Genomic DNA, 23,076 nt, shown 5'->3' on the forward strand with positions numbered 1-23,076 from the left:
CTATAACCAACGAGGCAGCAGCCAGTCGGAATGGAATCGACGACATTTTTCCCCCTCCAAGCATTCTGAGACCGACGCGCGTTTCCTCTCGGAGTGGAGGGAGTCCATCTGGGACGACCGACCTATGGAACCGCTACGGCGCGCCGCACCATTGTGGAACGTCTGGAAACACGGATCAGTTTTGAATAGGACACGCTTCGTATAGTTATAGGTAGCTAGGATGATTCGTCATGGCAATGGAAGCTGGCGGACGAGCGACGCCTTCCACATCTCAGGAAAGAACGATAGAGACCACCCTGAGAGGCCCCGGGTCCTTTTGCGCTCCAGGTGACATTCTATTGTTTAGTGGCAGAGTATTCTTCGGACGATCACTTTCTATTCTCGACTCGTCACACAACGAGATAAGCGACCGTTTCACTTGTTAGAAACCGTGCTCCTCTATTACACTCTGAACTCGAAAAAACGAATATCCATTGTGGTCCGAAATCGCCCTCGCTCGCTCCGGAAGAACGAAAGAAAGACCGCTCGGAGAACTGTTCCTTATGTTGTAGGCCAATAATGTAACTCCGCGTCCGGATGTCATCGGATATTTGTTTCCAGGCGGCAGACTCTGATTCCATGTTCGTGTTACAGTTATTAATGTATGGATTAATTATTATTAGTTATTATTAATTATTATTAATGGACGCCGGTGAAGCTTGATTGTGAGATTATTTCCATCCTGTTTCGATTAGAAAACAAAAATGGAACTCGTACGACGGGATCCAGCTTATCCGCGACGTCTCCAGAAAAGGACTCTGCATCACGCTGCGGCACGCGGTATGATTCCGCATTCACGAAGCCTCAAGTATGATCTCTTCTCCATCGACTCCCCCTCTCTCAGATAGCACCAGTCGTTGTTTGTTTCGTCCTTGTCCGCCTCGATCCAGATATAGACTGTTTTCTTACATAAAGGTTCCTGGAAACAATAAGAACAATCTGGAGTTTGAACACGTGGTGTCGCATTGCTCCGATCCTACTCCTCCAATCGAGCCACGGTAGGCGAGGCGGTTGTCGAGCCTTGAACACCGGGCACGATGCTTCCACAAACATGGGAGCGGAGGCCGATCGCGAGAGTGTGTCCCCTGTCATTTGATCTCTATAGCTGAACAATGTTCGTCTTCAGCTTCTGGCCACCCATTCGAGATAAAGCTCCAGACCTTTTACATCATCCTGGCCTTCCAGGTACATACATGTATTTTCCATCGGTTTGAATAAGACACAAAATTCCATCTGAGGTCTTCGTAGGGGAGCCCTTGTGATCCGCCGGAATAGTTTGATCAGAGTCGGGGCTCGACAGAGAAAAGGTTCGCGCATTGCACGTCCGAAGGAAAATCTCTTTGAATTGTTCGCCGTCTGTGCGCCCTCGCTGTCAAGGCTGATCAGAGCCGAATAAATATTTGCTCAGGGGAAAGGGCGGAAGGATTCATCTGCCTGCTGCGAGACTCCTGGGAAGCTGAGAATGGGGAGTGAAACCATGGGCTGTACTCGAGGCGGAAGATAATTGATGAATTCCCCAATCGGCCAATGGTCAAGAAATCGCGGCAGATAAGATGAAGAAAGATCGTTCCTAGAGGCAGAGCTGGGATGCGCGGATGAATTCACCCACCAATGGAATTCTGTCTGTATATTTGGTAGTCATCACGGAAACATGCTCGTCTCCAACTGGTCCCATTGAACGGGATATGGTTACTCTGATTGCGCTGGGAATGCCTCACCCGAGTTACAGCGAGTACCGATGTGGGCGGCCGGAAGTATCTGCGGCAGAAGCCAGATGGGGGCGGGAAGGGAGGGCGCCGCTCGCCTCGGGCGGTACTTCATTGGGGGCTTTAGGGCGCGGTTTTTAAGGGATCTGGGGTGAAGGTTTGGGTAAATTGGCGAGGGGCGGCATTTTCGTCACCACGTTCGAATAAACGGAAAATTCCGAATCGCCGCCCTAGGCTGCACTTCGGCGCGCTGCGGCACTGATTCAAGCTCCCTAAGATCGGACTCGAATGGCATATTTGGCGCGCTCCCGGCATGACCGATTCTACGCTCGGAGCACGGAAGGAGCCTTATCTCTCGTCTAAGCGACCCCGATCGCCGCTTCTCGTTCAGGGCCGGCCTTATCGTTCAGCCACTTCGAGGCATTGGTGGAGCTCCCATGAAGTGGGACGTGGAAGAAACGGAGATCCGACATGAAACGACCACTGAGCATAACATAGAAGTCAGAACAGAGATTTAAAAAGTTGAAATGTCAGGCGACAGATGGAGCCATAAGCTTCATTTTCGTTTGAGTCTTCGATCCTGCAGCCCTCACTGGAAGACGATGATCCATGAGCGTCGGTTAAAAGTGCTGGCAAGCTTCATCACCGAACTCCGGGACAGGGGTGAGACGTTGGCGTCGCTGCCGCGCCGGCGAAGAAACCATGATGTCAATGCTGCTTCACCAGATCTGATTCTAAGCTTTGCTGACGATCGCTGCTAATCATGATACCGTAAATGTTTATTTTCCTCGAGTTCGAACATTTGTTCGTACATTAACACATAAACAATTCTTCCGCTGGCCGACGTGCCCCGCACTTTCGTCCGATCGGAAACGCTGGCAGGCCAGACCCGGGGAGGAGTCTTGGAGACCTCCGGAACACGGGGGTCATCTCCTACGAGTTCGGGTCCTCGACGCCGGCGCCGGAGACATCCGAATTATTTTACTCTACTCCCCAACGAGAGACGCTTCGATGAGGAAGGGGGAATCTTGAGCGTCACACATGTTCGCGGATTCCGCCATCAGAAGAAGAATGTACAAACTTTCCTTAGCTGCTGGAGAAGAGGGTCGGAAGAAGAGCGGTCGAACACTTGGATCGCATATGCTGTCCTCAAGACTTCGAGTTCACCAGAGACGAATCGTCCCGATTGGAATCCGATTTAGTCACAACAGTCAAATAGAACACCGATTTCGGCAGCGAAACGTATCCGACTTTGAAGAAAGTTTCACTCTGAGGCGTAGTCGACTGACCGCACTTCGCTGCTCCACCCGGTTGTGCCAAGCTCGAGTCCTCAAACTGTATTGTGGAGGACGGCATAGCGTCCGTGTGCGTCGCGAGTCCACTGTTGTCGGCGAGTTGATCCCTGAAATCACAATCGCTTGGAGATACTTGATCCGCTCGAATCCTCGTAGTCATTGGGCTGCCGTCGTCACAAATCCAAGCCGAGCAAAATATACCCAAAACCTACCGAGGGGTCGGCGCCGGGGCATCCATGAAGAGGCTCTCCGCGAGTGACCTATCTAAGTCCCATTAGATTTCGCTGACGCGAGAGCGGAACTCGGCTCGTGAGGCGGGTGTGATCGGACCGCGATTTTCGGTTGTGGCTGACTCGGTTTTACATCCGCTCGTTCGCGCACTTGTTTGTCCGTAGATGGCTAGACCAGAGGAGCGACGGCTGCGGAGCGAGGAGGCGAAGATCCCAAAACCGACGACGCACCTAATTTACATGGGCATTCGCTTGCTGCATGCATTACCGCTCGCTCCAACCAGTGTAGAACGCTGCTTTTTCACAGGACATGAAGCTCCCTCTCTTTCGATGATTCTTGAATCAATGAAGTCGTTGATGAGTCACATTGTATTATATCCTCGATGAAGGACCCCGGACGACATTCCCGAATGACGGACAACATGGGAAGCCATCTTTTGATTAGCGACGCCAGGGACGGTGTTCTCGTCCAGAGGCGCGAGGGGAGATAGACTCCGGGAACGGCGCGGGCCCAGCGAATCAAATGCTTATTGCAGGGTAATGGGTCTGATTCTGATCCCTCCTTCTGGCACGCGCCTTCATTCCCACGTTCGGTGCACGTGGGGTGTAAGACACTATGTTTAGATTATCCTTCCGGCTCGAATATTGCTCAAAGCGCCGACGTTTATCTATCCTTCTGTTCGCGAATGGCTAATGTCTGCACGGCGCAACGTCAGTGGCAGCCGCACTGAGGCAGCTACATTCGCTGTCGGAAGTATCCGCTGCGACGTTCTGAGACGACCTGAGACGGGACTTGCACTCCACGGGACAAGATTCCGCCATAGAGCTAGGGATCTCGTTCAGGAAACAAAAACACCTGCAGCGAGGTTTCTCCGAACGAGCGCAAACAACGATCTGCGGACGGAAAGCATTTCCTCCTGATGTCATGGAAGATGGTCTGTGCCGGAGATGGAAAAATGTAGATCATCTCCGCAACACCGAATCCACCCTAAATGGACCAATAAAATTACACAGCCGAGCTCCTGTATTCCGGACCCTCACTCAGGATTCCGTATCCCGCTTCCGTGAGCGCATGCAGGATTCGGAGAGACCAAAAAATTTTGATGCTCGGAGCCTGACAGGTCGTTTCAACGACCACCCGATCCGCCCGGGAAGAAGGAGATGCGCTAAGCACCTGAGCCAACCTTCAGCCACTCCAAACGAAGTCGAATTCCATTCATTTTCCCAGCTCGTCCCACTCAGGGGGGCGTTGACGCCAACTCAGCAATATCAGTAGCTCAGAAAATCGGCTTGGACACGGGGTTTCTGTCTGAGAAAAAGGATGGGGAGAACTCACTCTTCCTGGGACAATAGTTGGGAATGCCGATTACCGTATGTACCGCCTTCCGTGTGCGAAAGACTTTAGGGAGATAATATTTTCTCTCTACTCTGAAAACACCTGGATCGCTTAGCGGGGAACTGTGTGAGCGAGTCAAACTGAATTCGCACATCTTTAGTAGATCGGAACGGAAATGGAAGAGCACTCCGGGCCGCCCAACGTTGTCCTCCTCCTCCTCCTTTGTCGTAGGTTCATCTCGGAATCGATCATAGATGTGGAACACTGTATGACTTCGTGAACTTACCACAACCTAAAAGCCTAAATGATCCCGGCCTCGACTTCTGCGCAGACTTTCATAATGAGGCGGATGAGATCTTGACGTTCCTCCGTTTCGAACACACAGGAGTCGAGAAAAACACTGACTCACGGCGCATCTCTACACCTGCTGATGATGCCGAGGCTCCCCGAGGATCTCAGTATTTTCAATGACTCCTCCGGAGAGCGCTGATATCGTCGCACCACCCGAGCAGACGGCAAAAACCGCAGAGCAGGCTTATTGAGCTAATTCGAGAAAATTTACGCCTGGACGCGATGAGCGAGAGTTCGGTCGCCACGCGCGCTATACACTCTCCGAGAATGACGTCTAGCTGCGAGGCTGGCTTGAACTTTGACGGGGCCAATCGGTGTCGCGCCCAACGCTCTTCGCCGTCTTGCAGTGGGGACAGGGAATTCTAGCTCGCCAGTGAGTTCCATTTCAGCGCTTCCGATTCTAAGCTGTACCGCGAAATGTGCGAAATGAGAGCCTAACCAAGATTGATGTCGTCTCAGTTGTCGCAATTTTCACCGCTGCTCCCAATCAACATATGGTGGGTCGCGGTTCGCTCTGTTGATGCCAGCCAGCAGCAAGTGCACGAGTGCCCAAATGGAATGGGTCGATTTGAGCAGCCAAACAAGGAGATAGTAATGGTCGGTGGGTGCAGAGAAACTCTCGAATAATCCATCCCAACCCCGAACGGGATGAGAGCGTTAAGTGAAAGGAGAGGAATAAGACAATCAACTGAAATTCCTCTAAACACTGGAGCCGATACATCAGCGGGGTCATGGCTGGAGAGCTACGCTTTCTCATCCATTGGTATATTCTCGACATCCTACGCTAGGTACAGGGTTGAATTTCCTCCTGCCGATCAGAGGGGAGAGATATCGCTCATACCGTCGAATGGGACTGCGGTCCTCCGATCACGCGCATACCCTTGTGACATGCCGCATCCTTTCCTCGATCTGAATTGAGAGACGATGATTTCCTCTTTTGCCCCAGCTTCATTTCGAGCCTCAGCTCATCATGATCGAGCATCCTAATCTAAGGCGCGAACCTTGCCGCCGCCTTCATCAGGATTTTCCTTGTCGGAAACCGTACACCACTCGGAGCACTCGGTCGGAGGTATCGAGACTTTCACGGCATGAAATAGCCTAGCGTCACTCCGTCCCTCGACAATACTCGACCTTTACTGCTTCGACTGAGCCAAGCGTCGATATAGCATTCGGCCAACTGCTTTCGGATAATGGGGCAATGACATATTTTGGAGAATCGGAAAGCTTCTTCATCCCGACTCTGGTGGGCGTCGCGCTCGGTCTGGAGGTATCCCGACGCTGTCGATGCAGGGATCCGATAAGCAGACGTCACCTTATGAGTCCTGCTTCGCGTTAGTCTGTATGCGGCTGTTGGGTATGGGACACTGCGCGAACTCGATCGGTCGAGGTCATGCAATGAGGAGTCATGACTAGGCAAGTAGGCATGAAAATTCCTCGTGGCGACCACGTTCGAGGGAACCGTTATATAAATCCTCCCAGACCGTGGAATTAGGCCCTGAGAATCGGAGGTGTTCGGAGGCGAGGCCCGACCATTGCTTGAGCTTGGCCAGGAGCCTCGAGACACGACCGGATCAAGACTCGCCACATGTGTCGAACTTGCAAAACCTATTCTTTTTCGGGAGAGACTCTAGCCGCGGATCCGGAGCTTTTGCGGTTCCAAGGGAGTTTCGGGCTTCCCCGCAAATCTCGAAAATTCTCGCCGCGGCACGCCGCGATTTCAGTAATATTGCGCCGCGAAGCAATAACACCCGATCAGTCGATATTTGAACTTCGTGCTTAAGATATAGCCTGCGTACAGATTTTGTTGTGGCCGTCAGGTGGTAGGAATCACGGCTCAAGATGGGACCGTCCTCTTCTTGGTTTTCTCTTACTACGTGGAAGGGACAATCAAGGAAGAACGCGATCTCCGACTTCCGAGAGCGGGATATTCGCCCGAATCTCCGTCAGTATGATAGATGTCCCGAGGCGAATGTGAGTCTACCTCTCACAGATGAAATTTATCGCGGAGTTCCTGATCCCAACTCCTAATCAATGACTCCCAGCAGGAGACGCAGGCTCTTCTGAATCGGAAACCGACCCGACTCGATCGTCAGCACAGACACTGGTAGCGCCAAGGGGAGGCTTGCAAACGGAAGAATGATTCTATATCTATCGATGTAGGCTCTTCGGCTCGATAAACTCCTACAGAGGGAACCTGAAATGAATAGGGAGTAAAACCAAAACTCCCTGCATCATGGCTCCGTACCCAGCCTTCTGTCATCTTCTCGAATACATTGAAATTGGGTTTCGGCGGCTCGAGTTTCCATAATTCTTCGCCTTCTTCGCCCGATCCTTGCGGACTATCGGGTTCTGTTGAGGGGGCGGCGAAAATCCCTGTGAGCTCACGTCAAGGAATGAAAAAATGTGGGTACGAAAAATGTCTCAAGAGAGGTCTGATGTTTTATTCGTTCAGGGTATTTCGACGAGTTGGTGACAGCTTTGTACCGAGGCGAAGTTCATCCAGGAGAGTTCCGAACGAATCTGAATCCCTCACTCCTCGATCACGCCTTCTTGGATTAGACGTGTTGCTAGCGCCGCTACCAGTCCCGCACCCTTACCGCTGCCGTCCTCGGCCAACATCAATTTGAACTGCACAATGAATATTATCACCGTTTAAAGTATGTGCTGTGTCATATTATTTATCTCTATACAGAGATGGAATCTGAAGTGACTTGTTCGCGGAACCTTACTTTGTGGTCGGGGGCGATGAACCTGATAAATTCCTGCATCATTTTGCTGAATTCAGGGTGATGCTTGAAAAGAGAGCCGTCGATGGCTATGGTGCAGGTAGGTTTGTTCATGCGTTCGAGCAATGTTGCAAGCACTGAAATCCCGGGCAGAAAATTTCCGCTTCACTCATTTCTGTTTTCACAGCCGCCGAGAGAGAGTCCCGCCTCCAGAATCGCTATCATGCTAACCGGGAAACCGAGTACGGGAATTCCCGCTCTATATATCATTAACGTAACATCGCTCTGGATCCTACTCACGGATAGACACCAACAGCGCTCCTCTGGTCGAAGCTACCCCACATGCGTATCGTATAACTTTGAGGTCGTCTTCACTCGGATGCAGGTAACCGAATCGTTCCAGGACTTGTCGTTCCTGAGCCTCGTTGTCGACGCTAGAGATACGTGAGAAATAAAAACGTCGAATCGGGAGTAAGGCCCACTGTATCTGAGGATTTCTGAGATTCCAGCTCCCCACTTACGTTTCGAAAGCTGAAACATCAGCTGTGGTGAAAGTATGTTGAGTGAGAAGTGTCTCGGAGGCTCGGCCGTCGAAGAGAAGCTTTTCCCGGATTAGCTTCACGAGAACATTGCGGACAAGCTCCCCAAGATATTTCCCAGCGAACAGCTTCTCGAAGCTGTGGAATCGATTCCCTGACTTAGAACGGATCCGATCGGATCCTGTGATGGAATACCACGCATCCGCATGGCGGGGATAAAACTCACGTGAATGATCCAACAAGCAAGGAGTTGTTGTCCACCGCTACGTCGTAATCACTTTTCATGAAGTTTAGGACGCCGTTGTCCCCGAAAGCGCCCCATTCGATGTCCACGATGACTTCAGTGACGTTGTCGGAATGCTTCTTGAAGTCGGGCATATTTTCTACCTGAGGATGAGGATGAAGTCGTAATAATTTATTCGTCCAAGGTTTTGGAGTCGGAGTTTCTCCCCCTCCCTTCTTAAGAGTTCACTCAGCCTTCCTCCTCCGATCCCGAGTCACTTCGTCTGACCTGTCCGCATGTGAAGGAGTGCCTACCTTCTCCATATAGCAAGCATTGCAGCCGGTTCCGAGAATCAGTCCGATGTTGCAATTGTGGTCGACGAAAGCGCCTTTCACCAGAGTACCGGTGGCGTCATTAACGATCGCCACTATAGTTACATTCGTGACCTGGTGAAACAGACTAAATATAAAATGACGGCACCGGCACAGATGATATTAGATTATTTGATTGGATGGCATCGGACTATCGCTGGGAAGCGTCTTTCCGGGGATTTTATCGAAGATATTCCGTTCTGACGGGGGCTGAAATTACCCCTTTCCTATCGAGTGCATTCTTCAACATCTCCACCACGTCCTCTCCTACAACGCCGGTGCAGTTGAAACTTTTCGTCCACGATGCTAGGATAGCCTTATTCAGACCTTCCTGGTGCATTGGGAAGGAGAAACAGAAACCCAGATTGAGGGCTTTGGTGCGTAGGCTGGTCTCCCCGAGAAAGTCATCGATGCAGGAAGCCAGGAAATCGAAGAGCTGCGAGAAGAACATTTTTATTCAAGGTAACCGCTCCATAGACGTCTCTTGTTGAGAGCGACGCCGGCGCCGTCCTATGAAGATTCCTCGGAGCCCAATACATGGATCGGTTTGTTCGCGATAGGAGTCCGCCATGCTAACACACTAAAGGTCAAGTCCACTTGAAATACAACCCAATGTTGATATGGCCCCTCTCTGGAATCGGACACAATCTTCCACAAGGAAGCGTCGCCGAGGCTCCTTCCCTCGAGCTAACTGATGCCGTATTTATATCGCGAGATTTTTCCCAAATCCAGCGATTGGGATTTTCGAGCGTGAGCAACACAGGGCCGATCCGAATTATCCTCCGAAAAACCCTACTCACATGCTCCCCAGGTCCCAGTCTGGTTGCTTCCGGTACGGAAAAATATTTCACGTCATAGTGTGGCTCACTACAGTTCGGATCGATGACAACGTGGATAACCCGAAATTCGTGCCACCCAAGTCCAGCGCAAGGAACTCGCCGTGCTCTGCGGAGAGTTACGAGACATTGTCCTTAGAGTCTCAACCATAATACGACGGGATAGATCCGATCCGTCTTCGGAGAAACTCACCGCTTCCATTCGGTAAGCCCGGTATGTAAGTGTTTTCCATCTGGAGACTGCTGCCTCTCTTCGGGTCTCTTTGTAGACCAAGTTCCATCTCTCTGAGGAACACATCTTTGATTTTGAACACATTATAGCGGCCCAAAACGAGCGGTCGCAGGACGTTTTCAACCTGAACGGAGGAAAGAAGCTCTCAGTCATTCCAGAAGAGATCGCGTGAGCTTTCGGAATGACACCACAGAGGCAGATTGTCCACGCGGTCGACTGTAACGCTAAACCGAAACATTACACAATCGAGCTGACAGAAAAAGTCGCTTTGATTTATCGCCGTCACCGTCGGAGGGCCTGTTGGAAACCTGAAACCTACCAAATGTAACGAACCAGGCTTGAATTACAAAACGAGTATTGAATGATCAGAGGGTGCCACTTCCTAAACTTGTGCAGGCTCGATAAGCTTCTATCATCATGGGAAAATCGAATTGTTCGAGGGAATGAACTTGCTCCCACGTGGAGAACAATCGAGAGGTCGATATCGATCTCTCAGTCGGGGTATCGTGATCGACTGAAGCCTGCAAGCACCCGCCGGACGAATGGACTGAGACGGATCTTGAGACCTCAAGTGCTGTGACGACCTTGACAGGTTGCGCGAAATGCGAGATTGTTGTGTGTCCTTCGAGCGATGATAGGCTCCAAACTATGGTTTACGGTAATTTGTTGCCAGTGCTGCCGATGCCACAACAAGGTACTACTGTAAGGGCAGCGATGCTTCTTCGGATGTCTCCGAGGACGGTGTAGGAACCAACAGAGACCCCGCGCTTCGCTCGCGAAACTCCTCGCTGATGGTGCCTCTCGATATCGAATGAGCATCGATATGTCGAATTACCCCTCGCCATAATTACACCTGTGGATTGTCATACAATGGATCGAACAGATCAAACGTCAAGGTCGTGATATTCGGAAATTGACCGATCATTCATCATCGTGTGCGAAAGAAAATTGTAGCGACGCAGTTTCACCGAGCACAGAAAATGCCTTCCACCATTGATACCGCTGAGAGTGTGAGGTTCCAGTGACGATGCTGTTTCGTTAGCGATTTCTCGTGCTTCCGGTGATTCTCTCGTATGGTACTTGGAAGTGAAGCCTCCATTCCCGCTCGTGTCTCCGATCAGTGAATAATCATCGATGAGACGCCAAAATTTCATCAATCGACGAAACTATACGTATGAAGCTGTAACGCACCTGCGCTTGTTTCCTTGGAGTTTCTAGCGTGAAACTTGGGTACAGGAAGTCATATTCGTCAGGGATGGTGGGTTGAACCTCGCTGCTATACTTTCGACGAACAGGCATCTGCAAGAACGAACATCGCATTTTTATCGATATCAAGCCTCTCGAGTTCAGATAGGATCTTCGAGGAAGCCGAAGGTATCTGACAGGTAAACAAGGGCCGAACAGAGGATCCAAATCGAGTGCCCTAAAGCTCTCGACCAGAAAACGCTGATTGCACTTTACGGTTGCACGAGAATAAATGGAAACACAGGGTTGGGTTTTCTTCAGAGAGCCTTCATTCCTTTGAACAGAGATCCCATAGCGGCGGACGGCTGAATTCTCGATTAGCTGTTCGTTTGTCAAATGCTCGGAGAGTAGCGGTCGTCCATTTCTCGATTCATTTTTCTCTATTTCAGTGGAAACGCTCACTTAAGCGAGAGAGACTTTCGTTCTTAATCACGAAGAGGCCATCCGCGAGAGACATTATTTATCACTTGGAAAAACTGACACAAACGGAATCGCGTTGCTTGCCGTGTTTGCTGTTCTTCAATGTGCTGAGAGGAAGCGCCTCGAGAAAGAGAAGTTTGTTCCCGGCGCTCGGCGCCATTTGACTCGCGGAATCGTTCGAACTCGAATCCCCGTCAAGGCACTACGCTCGTCTGCAGAACTTCTCATGGTCTTCTCAGTGAATATCAGAATTCTTATCGAATCGTGCCCGCTACTGAGACTTCCGAGCTGCCGCAAGTCTCGGTTCCAGGGAAATGTGATTTCTCAGCGAATTATTCTTCAAGCTTTGCAGAGGTTGTCGCTTACCCTCCAGGTTACTTTGTGGAAACAGTAGTGACAGCACTATCCTTCCGAATGGCGCGCTAGCATTCCTTCTCCGTGGAGCGTCGCAGGAGAGAGGAGGGGGAGCTCTCTTCCCTATTGACTACGCCACGCCGCGCCATGAAATCCTGGTGAGCAGACTGCTCCTCAAAACTCGCTCAAGAGCCCGTCCTCACTGATCGCAGCCCAGCCTAGCGTGAACTATCATACTTGCACTGTGAACGCTGTAAACCTTCCGGGGCGGGAGTTCGCACGTAGCTCCAAGAGATCAGCACCCGAGCCAAAGGGTATAGCGGAATAAGGCATGATTTTCGGCCCAAGCGGGAATTTCAAATCTGTTGATACGCGATGATTCCCCTGCCTAAGTGAAGCATATCGACGCAATTGGTCAACTTCAATCGCCCCCTTATTCCCGAATATTCGTGGAACAAGAAATTGGCCTCTGTCGACTCTTAAAAATGACTCATCCTCTTCAAAATATTTTTGTGCGACAACGAGAAGAGATGGAGACCCCGGGTTGGTTTTGTTGGAAAGCTGAGGGAAAATGCTGAAAATTAGACATGGGCCCGAATGCCCAACACATTTTGTCTACGAGAGTTAAACAGTTTTTCGCCCCTCTAGACCTGATTTTCGGACATTTTCCGCCCAAAAGCCTTCTGCACCACGGCGGAACTGCACCAAACGAATTTTTTTCTGAGCGTCATTCATCCGCGAGACGGACAGAAAAAGAAAATTCTTTGCATCTCTTGGTGCTCATAATTATTTTCGTGTTTTCGACCTTATCCCAAGGAAACCGGCTTCCTCAAAAGCTATGCCCACAGCATCGCATTCGACTCCCCCAATGAGGACACTTCTTTTTATTCCCAAAGTGCTTCGCGCCCTCGTGAGGCTCGTGACTTGAGATTCTATATTCGAGTTTTTCATGGCATGATCTACTCGGCTCTCAATGAGACATCGACATGGATCACATCAATCTTCATCACTATCCTCCTCGATCACGGGAACATTGGAACCATCGTTGAAGAGTGAGCTTAGAATTTCAGCCGGTCTGATGATTCTTGAGAGAAAGCGCGCATGGGACAGAAAGTATACGACAGCCGCAACATGCGAGCAGCAGCTTACGGTCCGAGCACCGTTGGCGCATTCACAGTAATGTCGTTTGATCCCCGCGTAACCGATCGAAACCGGTGCGTAATCGATGTAACATCTATACCGTTTCGACCTCACATGACGAGACTTTCGCCTCGACCTCTTCCCCCAAGTCGTTCGGGTCGTTCTTTTTCCGTTTCATGCGGCCGACAACCTCATCGAACATATTGGAACACGCCTGGAATGCATGATCATGCGAACGCTCAAGGAGCAAGTCATCATGCGGTATCGTCATTTTTCGATGTCGAATATTATACAGCTAGTGACAGCTCATATTAGCGGGCCGATTCCATGAGCAATCGCTAGGTGTTTATTATTCGGGTCGGAGGCGAAGTATCGTGCTCTCGTGTACCGTCGGTCGGACATACAGAGGGCCCCTCAGACGCCAACTCCCAGCTCTGTGTGCGACCGTCCGACAAACCACATGATATATATACATATACATAAAACATATTCACAAGGTGACCTCATTCAGCTTCAGAGACCATTCCCAGCTTATGCGGTCTGCGACCTTGTCTGAATCTTCATTGAGCCTTACAGTCATTGGTTTCCGCCTTATTCCTCTTCACTATCGTCACCTGACGACCCCTCGCTTTCGGTTTGCGCTGCTCGGGCTTCTCCAACTCTTGCTCATCGCTGAAGTTCACCGTCCTGACGACGTTCTCTGTCTCCCGGTCGGACGCCGAGGTCGGATGTTTCACCCCGCTCTCCATTTCCTTCCGGGGAGGACTCGTTTCGTCGGAGCCCGACGCCATCGGATTTGGATCGTCTGTCGTGACTTCTTTGATCTGTGCGGAGAATGTGGAGTATCAGAATTATCCGAGAGTAGCTTATGAAGAATACTCATAACTCATGCTGTATTTCGATTGAGAAAATCAGCAGCCCTCGAACCTCTTCCAGAGCGCAGAGCTTCTCTTGGTGTAGTTTGATCTCCTCGATTCTTTCTTTGGACACTTCTGCCGCGGAACTGGAGGTGGATCCGGCCTCGGGAACGGTCTCCGAAATTTGCTTCTCATTCAGCTTCATTTCTAGAATAGCGCACTGTTGCTCGAGGCTCTCAACCTCGCTCTGTGATTTCCGGAGTGCGGCGCCGAGCCTATGGAAACGGAGGGATAGAAGTCCTATTGATGTCCTCCGCTTCCGGCGAGGATTCTGCTCATAACCCACCACTCGACTTGCGAAAAGATTCGAAGGACAGATCACAGTTGTAATGGACATGTTGACATGAAGTACCTCAATATTTCTTCCGTCCTTCCACTGTCGTGATGAATGAGATCCTTCAATTTCTTCTGCATTGACGCGTTCTCTCGGCGTTCCGACAGCAACAATCCTGAATTGATATACCGCAATTGACTCATTCTGTGAGGGGTCAGCCTGACTCCCACCTCGACACGGGAGAGAAAAAATGAACACTCACCTGCCAAGGGGTTGTCTTGCAGATCTTTCTCAGTGTACGCTTCATCCTCCATTTTTTCACTCGCTGCTCGTGTAGCAATCGAGCTGAGCTCGGCTCGCAGTCGAATAACCTCGCCTTCCAGTGTTTTCACGTAACTAAGAAGAAGAATACACGACGATCCATACACGACGAGCTAAGCTCATGAATTTGCGGTCACCCCTGCCGCAAATTCTGTGACAGGGTGAAGGATGAAAAGATGCGAGATTACTCACTTCTGGTCGGCTCTGCTGGCATGCGATGCCATGATCTGCAATGTCTTGTACGAGTGTGCGAGCAGTCTCTTCAGCCTACGCTGTCCATCTTCAGCAGACTTCAGTCGCGTTCGTGCCCCCTGAAGTTTGTTCTCGACCTCGATACGCCTATCTTCAACTTCCGCAAAGATAGAGTTGCCTCGGCGATTCGGATCCGTCTGAGGATTCGCATGCGATACTAAGCGAGGGAAAATTCGCTATCCGTCAGGATCTCTCGTGGAGCCCAGACTCTTAAATATCGATAAGATAAGACGATGGCTACGATCATTCCGCTCAGATTTCCTTCGAGAATAGACCAAACCTCCGCAGCTCTCAGAGCTTCAATGTCGTCTTTCAATTCATCGATCTGGCGATTCTTCTCAGTGATCATGTTGCAAAGAGAGGCGAGCTCCTGCTCGATAGAAGTCCTCTCTTCGAGAATCTCCGCGAGTCTATTCTATGGGAAAAGCTTCTTGATGACTTAGATTATGTGACGATTGCGCTCCGATCGCTTCAGAGGAGCTAAAATTCTCGGTCCCGAAAACGACCGGACCGAATACGCCCGATGAAGGTAGCTACCTCATTCTGGAAATTCTTCTTTACGGCTAGTTCTTTCTCCTCGATATGCTGCTTGAGAATCGCTCTCTGGTTAACCAACTCGCTCTCGAGACTCTGGACTTTGGCGACGAGGATTTCATTCTCTGCTCGTCCGTCATCATCGGCATCAGAGTCAGTCGATCTCTCGTAAACTTTGATCGTCGAGTCTCTCTGTTTCTCCAGGAAGCGGAGCTCTTCGATACGGGTTCGAGCTGTGGAGTGAGAGAAAATATCGAATCCGACGTTCCGGATATCTCATCGTCCGCGAGCGCGCTCGGGGGTCGAGCTGGGTAGCTCGATTCATCATAGAGATCAATCTCTGCCATGCATACGGTAAGTGTTGCGTACCCACAGAGAGCTCAATTCGGGTTTCAGCCAAATGCTCTTCAAGCTCAGCTGTAGATTGTAGACGTCGCAGCTTCTCCGCTTCGAGAATTCGAATTTTTTCCTCCAAATTTCTGTTCTTGCTCTGCACGCTCTCGAACTCGGTGCAGATATCCTGCAGGGTCTCGATCTCCTACGGCGGAACATGGTTTCAGGCTCCCATCTAGGACGGATTCCGCGGCGTAGACTTCCAATGAAAGTTTCTCTCTTTCCATTTCACGATAAATCTTTGAAGAGGCCTCACCTTGAGCGCATTTTTTTCGCGAGCCGCGGCCAAGCTGGAATCCCGCTCTGCAGCGTGTACTTTCTGTTTCAGTACGTCGAGTTGCACCTCATGCTGAGCTGATTGCTCTCCCAACTCTTCGATGATACTGCAATCACGGGCTCGAAGCTCAGAATATTCGATTCCTCGAATCAATAATTAATCAATGACTCCCTTCGAGGAGATGCTCATCCAATGGAGCCGTCAATGTACGCAAAGAAAAAACTTCACATGAAAACACACCTCGACTTCAGCGACAGTTGATCCAGCAGCTGTTTGCCGAAAAGAGCAGCCCTCTCTAAGTTAGATTCGAGTTCGACAATACGTCGTTCGTAATTCGACTGAGCTTCCATTCCGGCGCTCCACCTCGAGTATGCCCAGAATTCTATCCCGCGGAACAGCGTCGGTTACCTCACTGCTAGGATGGGCCCGTCGAGGGTCAAGCCGATCTATCGATATAGGCGAACGATCACATCAAGATGAGCGATTAGGTACCTTGGCCAGTCGCTTTACTCTATCGGCAACTGTTTTTGGCGCACCAGCTGGGATTCAAATTGCACCCGCGATCGACATAGAAGCCTCGCTGCTCTCCTGCGGGCTCTTCGGCAGTCCATCCAGAGCTCTAGCGGTGTCATCGGCACAGGAATCGGCAAGAGAGCCCGCGGGGTGGATTGGGTTGTTCGACATAGTAGAATTTCCGCCCACGGGACTCTCACGATGAAGATGAGAGCGTTCATGGAAAACCAAAGGAATGGGAATGGGACCTCCGACGCTCCGACCCTACTATCGATTGTATGTATGACATACATCATGAATCATGACGGCGGGCCTACCCGGAGTCTTCCAGATCCACCGCTGTTCTTGGAAGTATTCGGTCATTTTTAGTGGGGACGTACGTGTCTCCCGAGTGAATTTGTCTCCTCGATGATGGCGGTTGACGATATCTCGTTCATCTCCGAAATATCGAAAGGACTATGGAAAGCATCGCAACTCTCTTTCCGCAGAATTGTCGACGGTATTCTCTCGTTGATAAGAGAAATACTTTTCCAAGATTCGCCGTTTCCGACAACATCTCCGGGCTACGGCCAGTGCTCCCCCGCCTGTCGTCGCACCTGTATGGGGATTTTCGCCGGTGATCTAACTCTGGTCGTAAGTGTGCGGGATGGAGGATAAAAATCATCGAACGGTCGGCTAGCGACTCCGTTCGAGCAGTCTTCGCAGAGCTTCGCGCTTCGAAAAGTCAGGGCTATCTCAACGGAGTTTCCTCCTGTGGTCACCATCCAGCTTTCCTTTATTTCACATATCATAATACCGCATACCATTCGAGTCATCGATGGAGAAAATCACATCTTCACAAGATACTTCATGCAATGGATGTTGCAATCAGCGAAATGAACATCGCTGTAGACGAAGGGAAATGCACTCCAGGGAACCTCGAGAACCGAGCATCTTTTATGAGGGAGACCTGGGGACGCGAGAGTGCGTGAGAACTGGACTCGAACCGATCGGAAAAATCAATGAAGTTTTGTTCCTTGTGTTTCTCCTTGAACGCACTTTTCGGGTGATTTCTCCTTCTTCAGCCTGTCGGGCAAGGCTCTTCCGAATGTTTCCTCGAGGAGTTGTGTCGCCACGGCAGCCACACAGCAGAGACCCGCTATTATCATGATCGGAAGAGAGCTCCACATGCGTTCCTGAGGGGGATGAATAGTGTCCGAGAAATGATAGACAAATCAGATGCGGGAACAAGAGTATCCTGAGGAATAAGAGGATCTCCTCTCGCAGTGAACCTACTCACGAGCTCTTCAAAGAATGGAGCGACGCACGCGCCCATTCTTCCCGTCATCCCGACCATCGAGACCGCGATGGCTCGAATGACCGTGGGATAGCTTTCGGTCACGGCAACTCGATTCACCGACTGATTCATTGAGCAACACATCCTGCCCAGGATGACCGAGATCAATTTGATCCATGAGTACTCTGAGAAGGAAAAACAAAAGAGGCCGTGAGCATGAGAGCCTTCACGAGCTCGCCCCTCCGAACGCTCTAGTCTTGATCGAGCTCTGCGGGCGATCCGCAGATGTTCCTCTCAATCATTCAATACTTCATTTACTGCGACGCCGAATATCACAGTCGGCGTCGGGATCCAAGAACCGATATCCGATGAAGGAGTCTAACCGCGGAGACCCAAATGCATTATCACATTATTGGATCCTACATGCCAGGGACCATGGTGTAAGAACTTAACAAGCGACGAATTCCGGTAGCAGTCGGACCCCGTGCGGTCGAGGCCAGAACCTGCGAGATCGGCCGGCTTCAGGGTTCCGAGCACGGTGCCTCCTGCTCGAGCAGCGTCGTCACAGCCTTTCACGAGGTGGCAGCAAAATTACTTCGTGAAAAGCGCGGTCCTACGAGAACTGTCAGAAGCGCAAAACAATCGATTACCGGTCAGTATAGAATGTCTCATCACCTGATGGAACCCAGATGGCCACGATGAGAACCACAGCTGAGAACATGAAGGACCAGAACAAACTCCGCTTACGCGGCACGAATTTAATGAGGACTGTGTTCATCAGCTTCGCAGGGATCTCCGAGATGGCGGCCACCAGGAAGGCCAGATAAGGATCCCCATTGAATACGGATGTGGTAGACACAGTCAAGTAGTACCAAGCCATGTTGGAGGTACTCCTGCAAACGACGACCATCATAATGAATGAGCACCCATGTTTCCTTTGCCGAGCGCCCAAGTGTAGTTACGGATGCCCTACAACCAGAGGAACAAACTCACTGGCAGAAGCAAAACACGCAAGTTACGAGAGGATACTGCGCAAAGACGGTACCCAGAGTCGGGCGGGTCGTTTTGGTTTCTCTGGTGGCGGACTTATTTTCTTCAATTATCGCTTTTACGTGGGTTTCATTGAAATTTTTCTGGTGTTTCACCACTTTTTCCAGGCTCCTTTCGGCTGCCTCGTATCGTCCGGTGCTGAGCTGCCACCGAGGCGACTCCGGCAAAATGCTGGAACGAACCCATCTCAAGTCTTGAACTATTGACGGAGTCGACACAAAACTTAACAATCTCGATTGGGTCAGGACCCCGGTGGGAATAATACTCCGGACGCTCATTCTCCGCGACAAATGCAACGGCCGAGAAAACTATTTCCCAACTACATCATTGGACTTTCGAAAGGCTCGCGGACTGAACTCACGTCCACAGAGCGGTGAGAAGGAGCATTGTGGCCACAATGAACAGCTGCATGTGTATCCAGTCTCTCAATACGTAGGCAGAAACCGCGAGAATCATCATCCCCGTCGAAATACCTGTTCCGATGGTCAGCGTCGGCATGTATCTCATGCTCGGATGAACCGTTTCGATAACTGAAAATTCGCTTTGCTTCGAAGTGTCCCGAGAAACGTAGAATACAGATAATGATGATAATAATTCATGGAATTTCGTGATGAGGCACCCCCTGACCTATCGTGAAAGCCGCTTCCGCAAATCCTGATAGTGAACAGGCTGTGAGAAAACGACCAACGATGAAAACTTCAACAGAAGGAGAATATGCGGTGGCTGCGGTCGTGATGATAGTCAGGATTAGGGATACGATCGCTGAGAAGCGACGACCCCACCAATCAGAGATATGGGCGTGGATTATACCACCAACCATCAATCCCGACAAGTACAATGACTGAGCCAGCGAGGCCTGCAGAGAATGACCTCCGCGTGAGACTCCGTAGGCTTCGACGTCGATTGAGACGAAGAATCTCATCGTCATTCGACACTTTCCTCGTGTCCCGCGGCTGGAAGGCACTCACCAACCACGATCGGCTGCAGACCAAATCGAATTCCTCCATCAACGTATATCCGTAGACGCGGCGGTCGAACTCGAACCTCTGACAGCTGCCATCACAGATATTGGTGGAATTGAAACCGGGATCCGCGCACCAATATTCCTGCCGTATCGGCGCCGCGAACACGACGAACATCATCGATAGGATTACCTGAGAACAATTCAGGGGCTCAATTCGAGAAATCGACGTTCCTTGCCGGACGGACAAGTTCCCGAGCGACGATCGGAACCCCCTGCAGAACTCACCGGGGACCCCCTTAAGAAGCCGAAGACGAAAATCGGGAGGTGCCATCTTCCCAGCCGTTCGAAAAGCGCATCCAGAGTAACTTTTTCATTTTTTGCGCCAGTCTCCACGTGGGATGTTCCGCTCGCTGTAGCCGTCATTCCAAACTCTAGAAAAAAAGTAAAGCGTGCGCGAGCCTTTACTGCCCTTATGATAAACAGCAAGGGTCCTCGCACGGGAGGAAGGACAGAGAGATGCGGTTCGCGGCTGACGTCCGGAAATCGATGCAGCCACCTGAAAATATAAGACGCCTGCTATTTGCGTCCCTCTCGCGTCAGTCGTAAAGGAAGAAACGAGATTCCAGTTCCGACTTGCGAACAACAGGACTATAAGAACGGCCGAAATGATAAGCGGAGTTCTCCGCTATCGGAGGAATTTTGTTTGCCGAAAATGCGGTTGCGTGACGTACCGACTCTTCGCTTCCGGAGATCACGCTGCCGACTGCGATCGGAACGCGGAAGTCATTCAGCGATCGAATGCGTGAATTTCGAGGATCCACCACTTCCCATGCGATGTCCGGCAATGACAACTGGTTCTCATCCAGAGGCGTCCGAACGGCTGCCCAGAGCGACGATTTAGCGGCGATGGCGGCGGTGTCTCTTAATCTCTTAGATGACAGCTTGTTTTTGAAGAGCGGGCTGCGCTCGCCAGAAGCATGAAACATACGACGCTTGAATAGATCGTCGGCTACTTCTAATGAATTACCGAGTTCTTCCAGTTGGAGGTCTAGAAAGTCCTCTGGCGATTTCTGATGGGAAATGCGAACATCACCGGAACCTTTCCCTGAAAAATATGGACCGGCCCTGGCCCGCTAGTAAATGGGAAGCCGAGCACCAGCGTCAGATCAATTCATGACGACTTTGACGACTCTCTTCGGTCCAAGAGCCGGCATTCGGCCTCTCAGAGTCTTCTCGGCAGACAACTTTCGGATATCATTTGGGGAAACAGCCAGATCCTAGATCCGGAAGTTCTCCCTCCGCAGTGAGACCCAGGAGCAGGCCGAGAATCGAATGTTCCCCCACTGAGAAATCGAAACTTTTCGATATCCTTTCTGCTGCTGTATGTGATTCGAAATGATCTGACCATATGAGACTGGGGTGTTCTGGGACCAGACAGTTCCCCGGCGTCGAAACTCAGGGAGCCTCGCTCTTCAGTTCCAATGGAGATAGCACCACAATTGGACCGCAAGGTCACTAGCGAATGTTCACCCAATCAACTCGAGTGGCGCGAGCAGGAATCTCCATTCCTAATCAGCTTGTCCGCAAGTACGCGTGTTCAGCGTGTTCCCTCAGGCATTTCGAGCATCGAGATTCATTGAGTCATCAACTGGAAGTGCATATCACGTCGATACGACCGAGGCGACAAGTGATCGTCGAGGGAGTATTTCACGAGCTTAGTTCCCCGGTTCTCCGTTCAGGGGCTGGAAATCTATGACAGGCAGAGCCTGCTCGTCTACGTCACGAGGCGTCGACTGTGGGCTCAGCATATCGACCTGGGATACTCCGTTCTCCACATAACGAAAAATCTCAACCTCCAACGCTTATCAGCTCTGGGAGTCGCATATGAAGAACTCCGGGGCTGGTTTCATGAGATGGCGAAATGGAAGCTGAGTCTCCAGGTCTCCAGATCCCGACAATTATCTGAGGGTAGAGACCAGGGGCGATCGGGTTGCCCCACGAATCTCGGAGTGAACTAGGCCATAGCTTCAGCCTATATTTGCCCCCGCTTGGACTCCTGAGATTTCAGGCATCATAAGGAATCGTCTTCAGGCATGCGGAAATCCGACCGGAAATCATATACATGCGTGTGCGCATCGTAATCCGAGGGAGCTAACGATAGGGGTCCGAGGCGCTTCTCCGCAATAAAAAGGGAATCCAACGGAACCGCAGGAGTGCCGAACCCGATCATCATCATTAGTTTTCTCCACTGGCGGGTGAGGGAACGACTCAACGTACGACGAAGTCCTGTGAACGAAGCCTCATGATAGGTGCCAGGGTTTTTGCGGGGGGAAATAATTTTATTGATCTATCCTCAGAACATTGATGGCCTCGGTACGAACCCGGTATTCCGAAATCGGAGACCGGAAGCTGGCATAAGAGTCTCGTCGATGGCCGCGCGCATTGAAGAGAGGAGCTGTTCAAGATATATATTATTTATTTTAAATTATTCGTCCTCATCACCGTCGGATCAATCACTGGGAAACTCATGGAGGTCCATGTGCGTCGGAAGCGTCGTTCCGCTCCGGAGAACCTCGGCTCGAATTTCGTCATTGGAGCTCATCTGAGCCGCTACTAGCGAGCGGGAGTTCAGCTCTCGAAATAGAAGGGTCTCCATGATATCGATGGGGAGTTCCCGATAGAAGCAATGACTCACGGGATAGGCTTGAGGTTTTCCTTTCGCACATTTTTCGGACGGCTGGCTTCCCGCTCGAAGAGCTTCTCTACTGGAAGTTTCTCGAGCTCTTCGACCATACCAATCCGTTTCATGAGGCGGGGATGTTTTCTCCGCCGATTCAGTCGTCTCCGCGCTACCACGGAGACTGGCTTCTGAGGTTCGCGGGCTGGGAGCAAGGGCTCCTCGTGCGGGGAAACGTCATCCCGGTTGGATGTGTGTTTTTGGCCCGCGGGTCGCGGCGTTGTCTTGAACGGTTCGAATATCGGATTCCCGTATTCATCCAGGATGCCGATCGGGGGTATTTTGGTATTGTTCACGTGAGGTATGAAGCTCAAGCCTTCATACTCGTATCCGAATAACTCCAAGAACTGGGAGAACGATGTCATCGCAAGCAGGACTAGCGACCATCCGCCGAGGTACTGACCTATGCTGGGAACTTTCAGCAGTCCCGCCAACACAGGCAGAGAAGCTGCTTCGCTCGACGACGTAAATAGCAGAAGTCCACACAATGAGAGGTATAAACGCATCTCGTCTCTTCACGGAGAG

At 50.9% G+C, this 23,076-nt stretch overlaps 2 protein-coding genes and 1 pseudogene across 2 annotated transcripts; all 3 read right to left on the reverse strand.

Moving 5' to 3' along the window:
• Positions 1-7,364: 7,364 nt before the first annotated feature.
• Positions 7,365-11,965, reverse strand: LOC100902553 (hexokinase-2-like; annotated as a pseudogene).
• A 1,612-nt stretch (positions 11,966-13,577) lies between these two features.
• Positions 13,578-16,361, reverse strand: LOC100902697 (spindle apparatus coiled-coil protein 1 spindly). Its single transcript, XM_003743757.3, has 10 exons — positions 16,252-16,361; positions 15,991-16,117; positions 15,711-15,879; positions 15,345-15,574; positions 15,088-15,222; positions 14,748-14,944; positions 14,497-14,630; positions 14,313-14,409; positions 13,971-14,175; positions 13,578-13,867 (listed from the first exon to the last, which is right to left on the reverse strand). Exons 1-10 carry the CDS (start codon positions 16,359-16,361, stop codon positions 13,604-13,606), a joined length of 1,668 nt encoding a protein of 555 aa, XP_003743805.3. The 3' UTR covers positions 13,578-13,603.
• A 990-nt stretch (positions 16,362-17,351) lies between these two features.
• Positions 17,352-20,237, reverse strand: LOC100901403 (solute carrier family 22 member 13). The gene is made up of 9 exons (XM_003743831.1): positions 20,100-20,237; positions 19,819-20,004; positions 19,478-19,706; positions 19,212-19,380; positions 18,794-19,021; positions 18,476-18,693; positions 17,804-17,985; positions 17,563-17,699; positions 17,352-17,409 (listed from the first exon to the last, which is right to left on the reverse strand). The coding sequence occupies exons 1-9, from the start codon at positions 20,235-20,237 to the stop codon at positions 17,352-17,354; spliced, it is 1,545 nt and encodes a 514-aa protein (XP_003743879.1).
• Positions 20,238-23,076: the final 2,839 nt, after the last annotated feature.

The sequence above is a fragment of the Galendromus occidentalis genome, unplaced genomic scaffold (genome assembly GCF_000255335.2).
Source record: "Galendromus occidentalis unplaced genomic scaffold, Mocc_1.1 scf7180000077451, whole genome shotgun sequence".
Taxonomy (NCBI): Eukaryota; Metazoa; Arthropoda; class Arachnida; order Mesostigmata; family Phytoseiidae; genus Galendromus; species Galendromus occidentalis.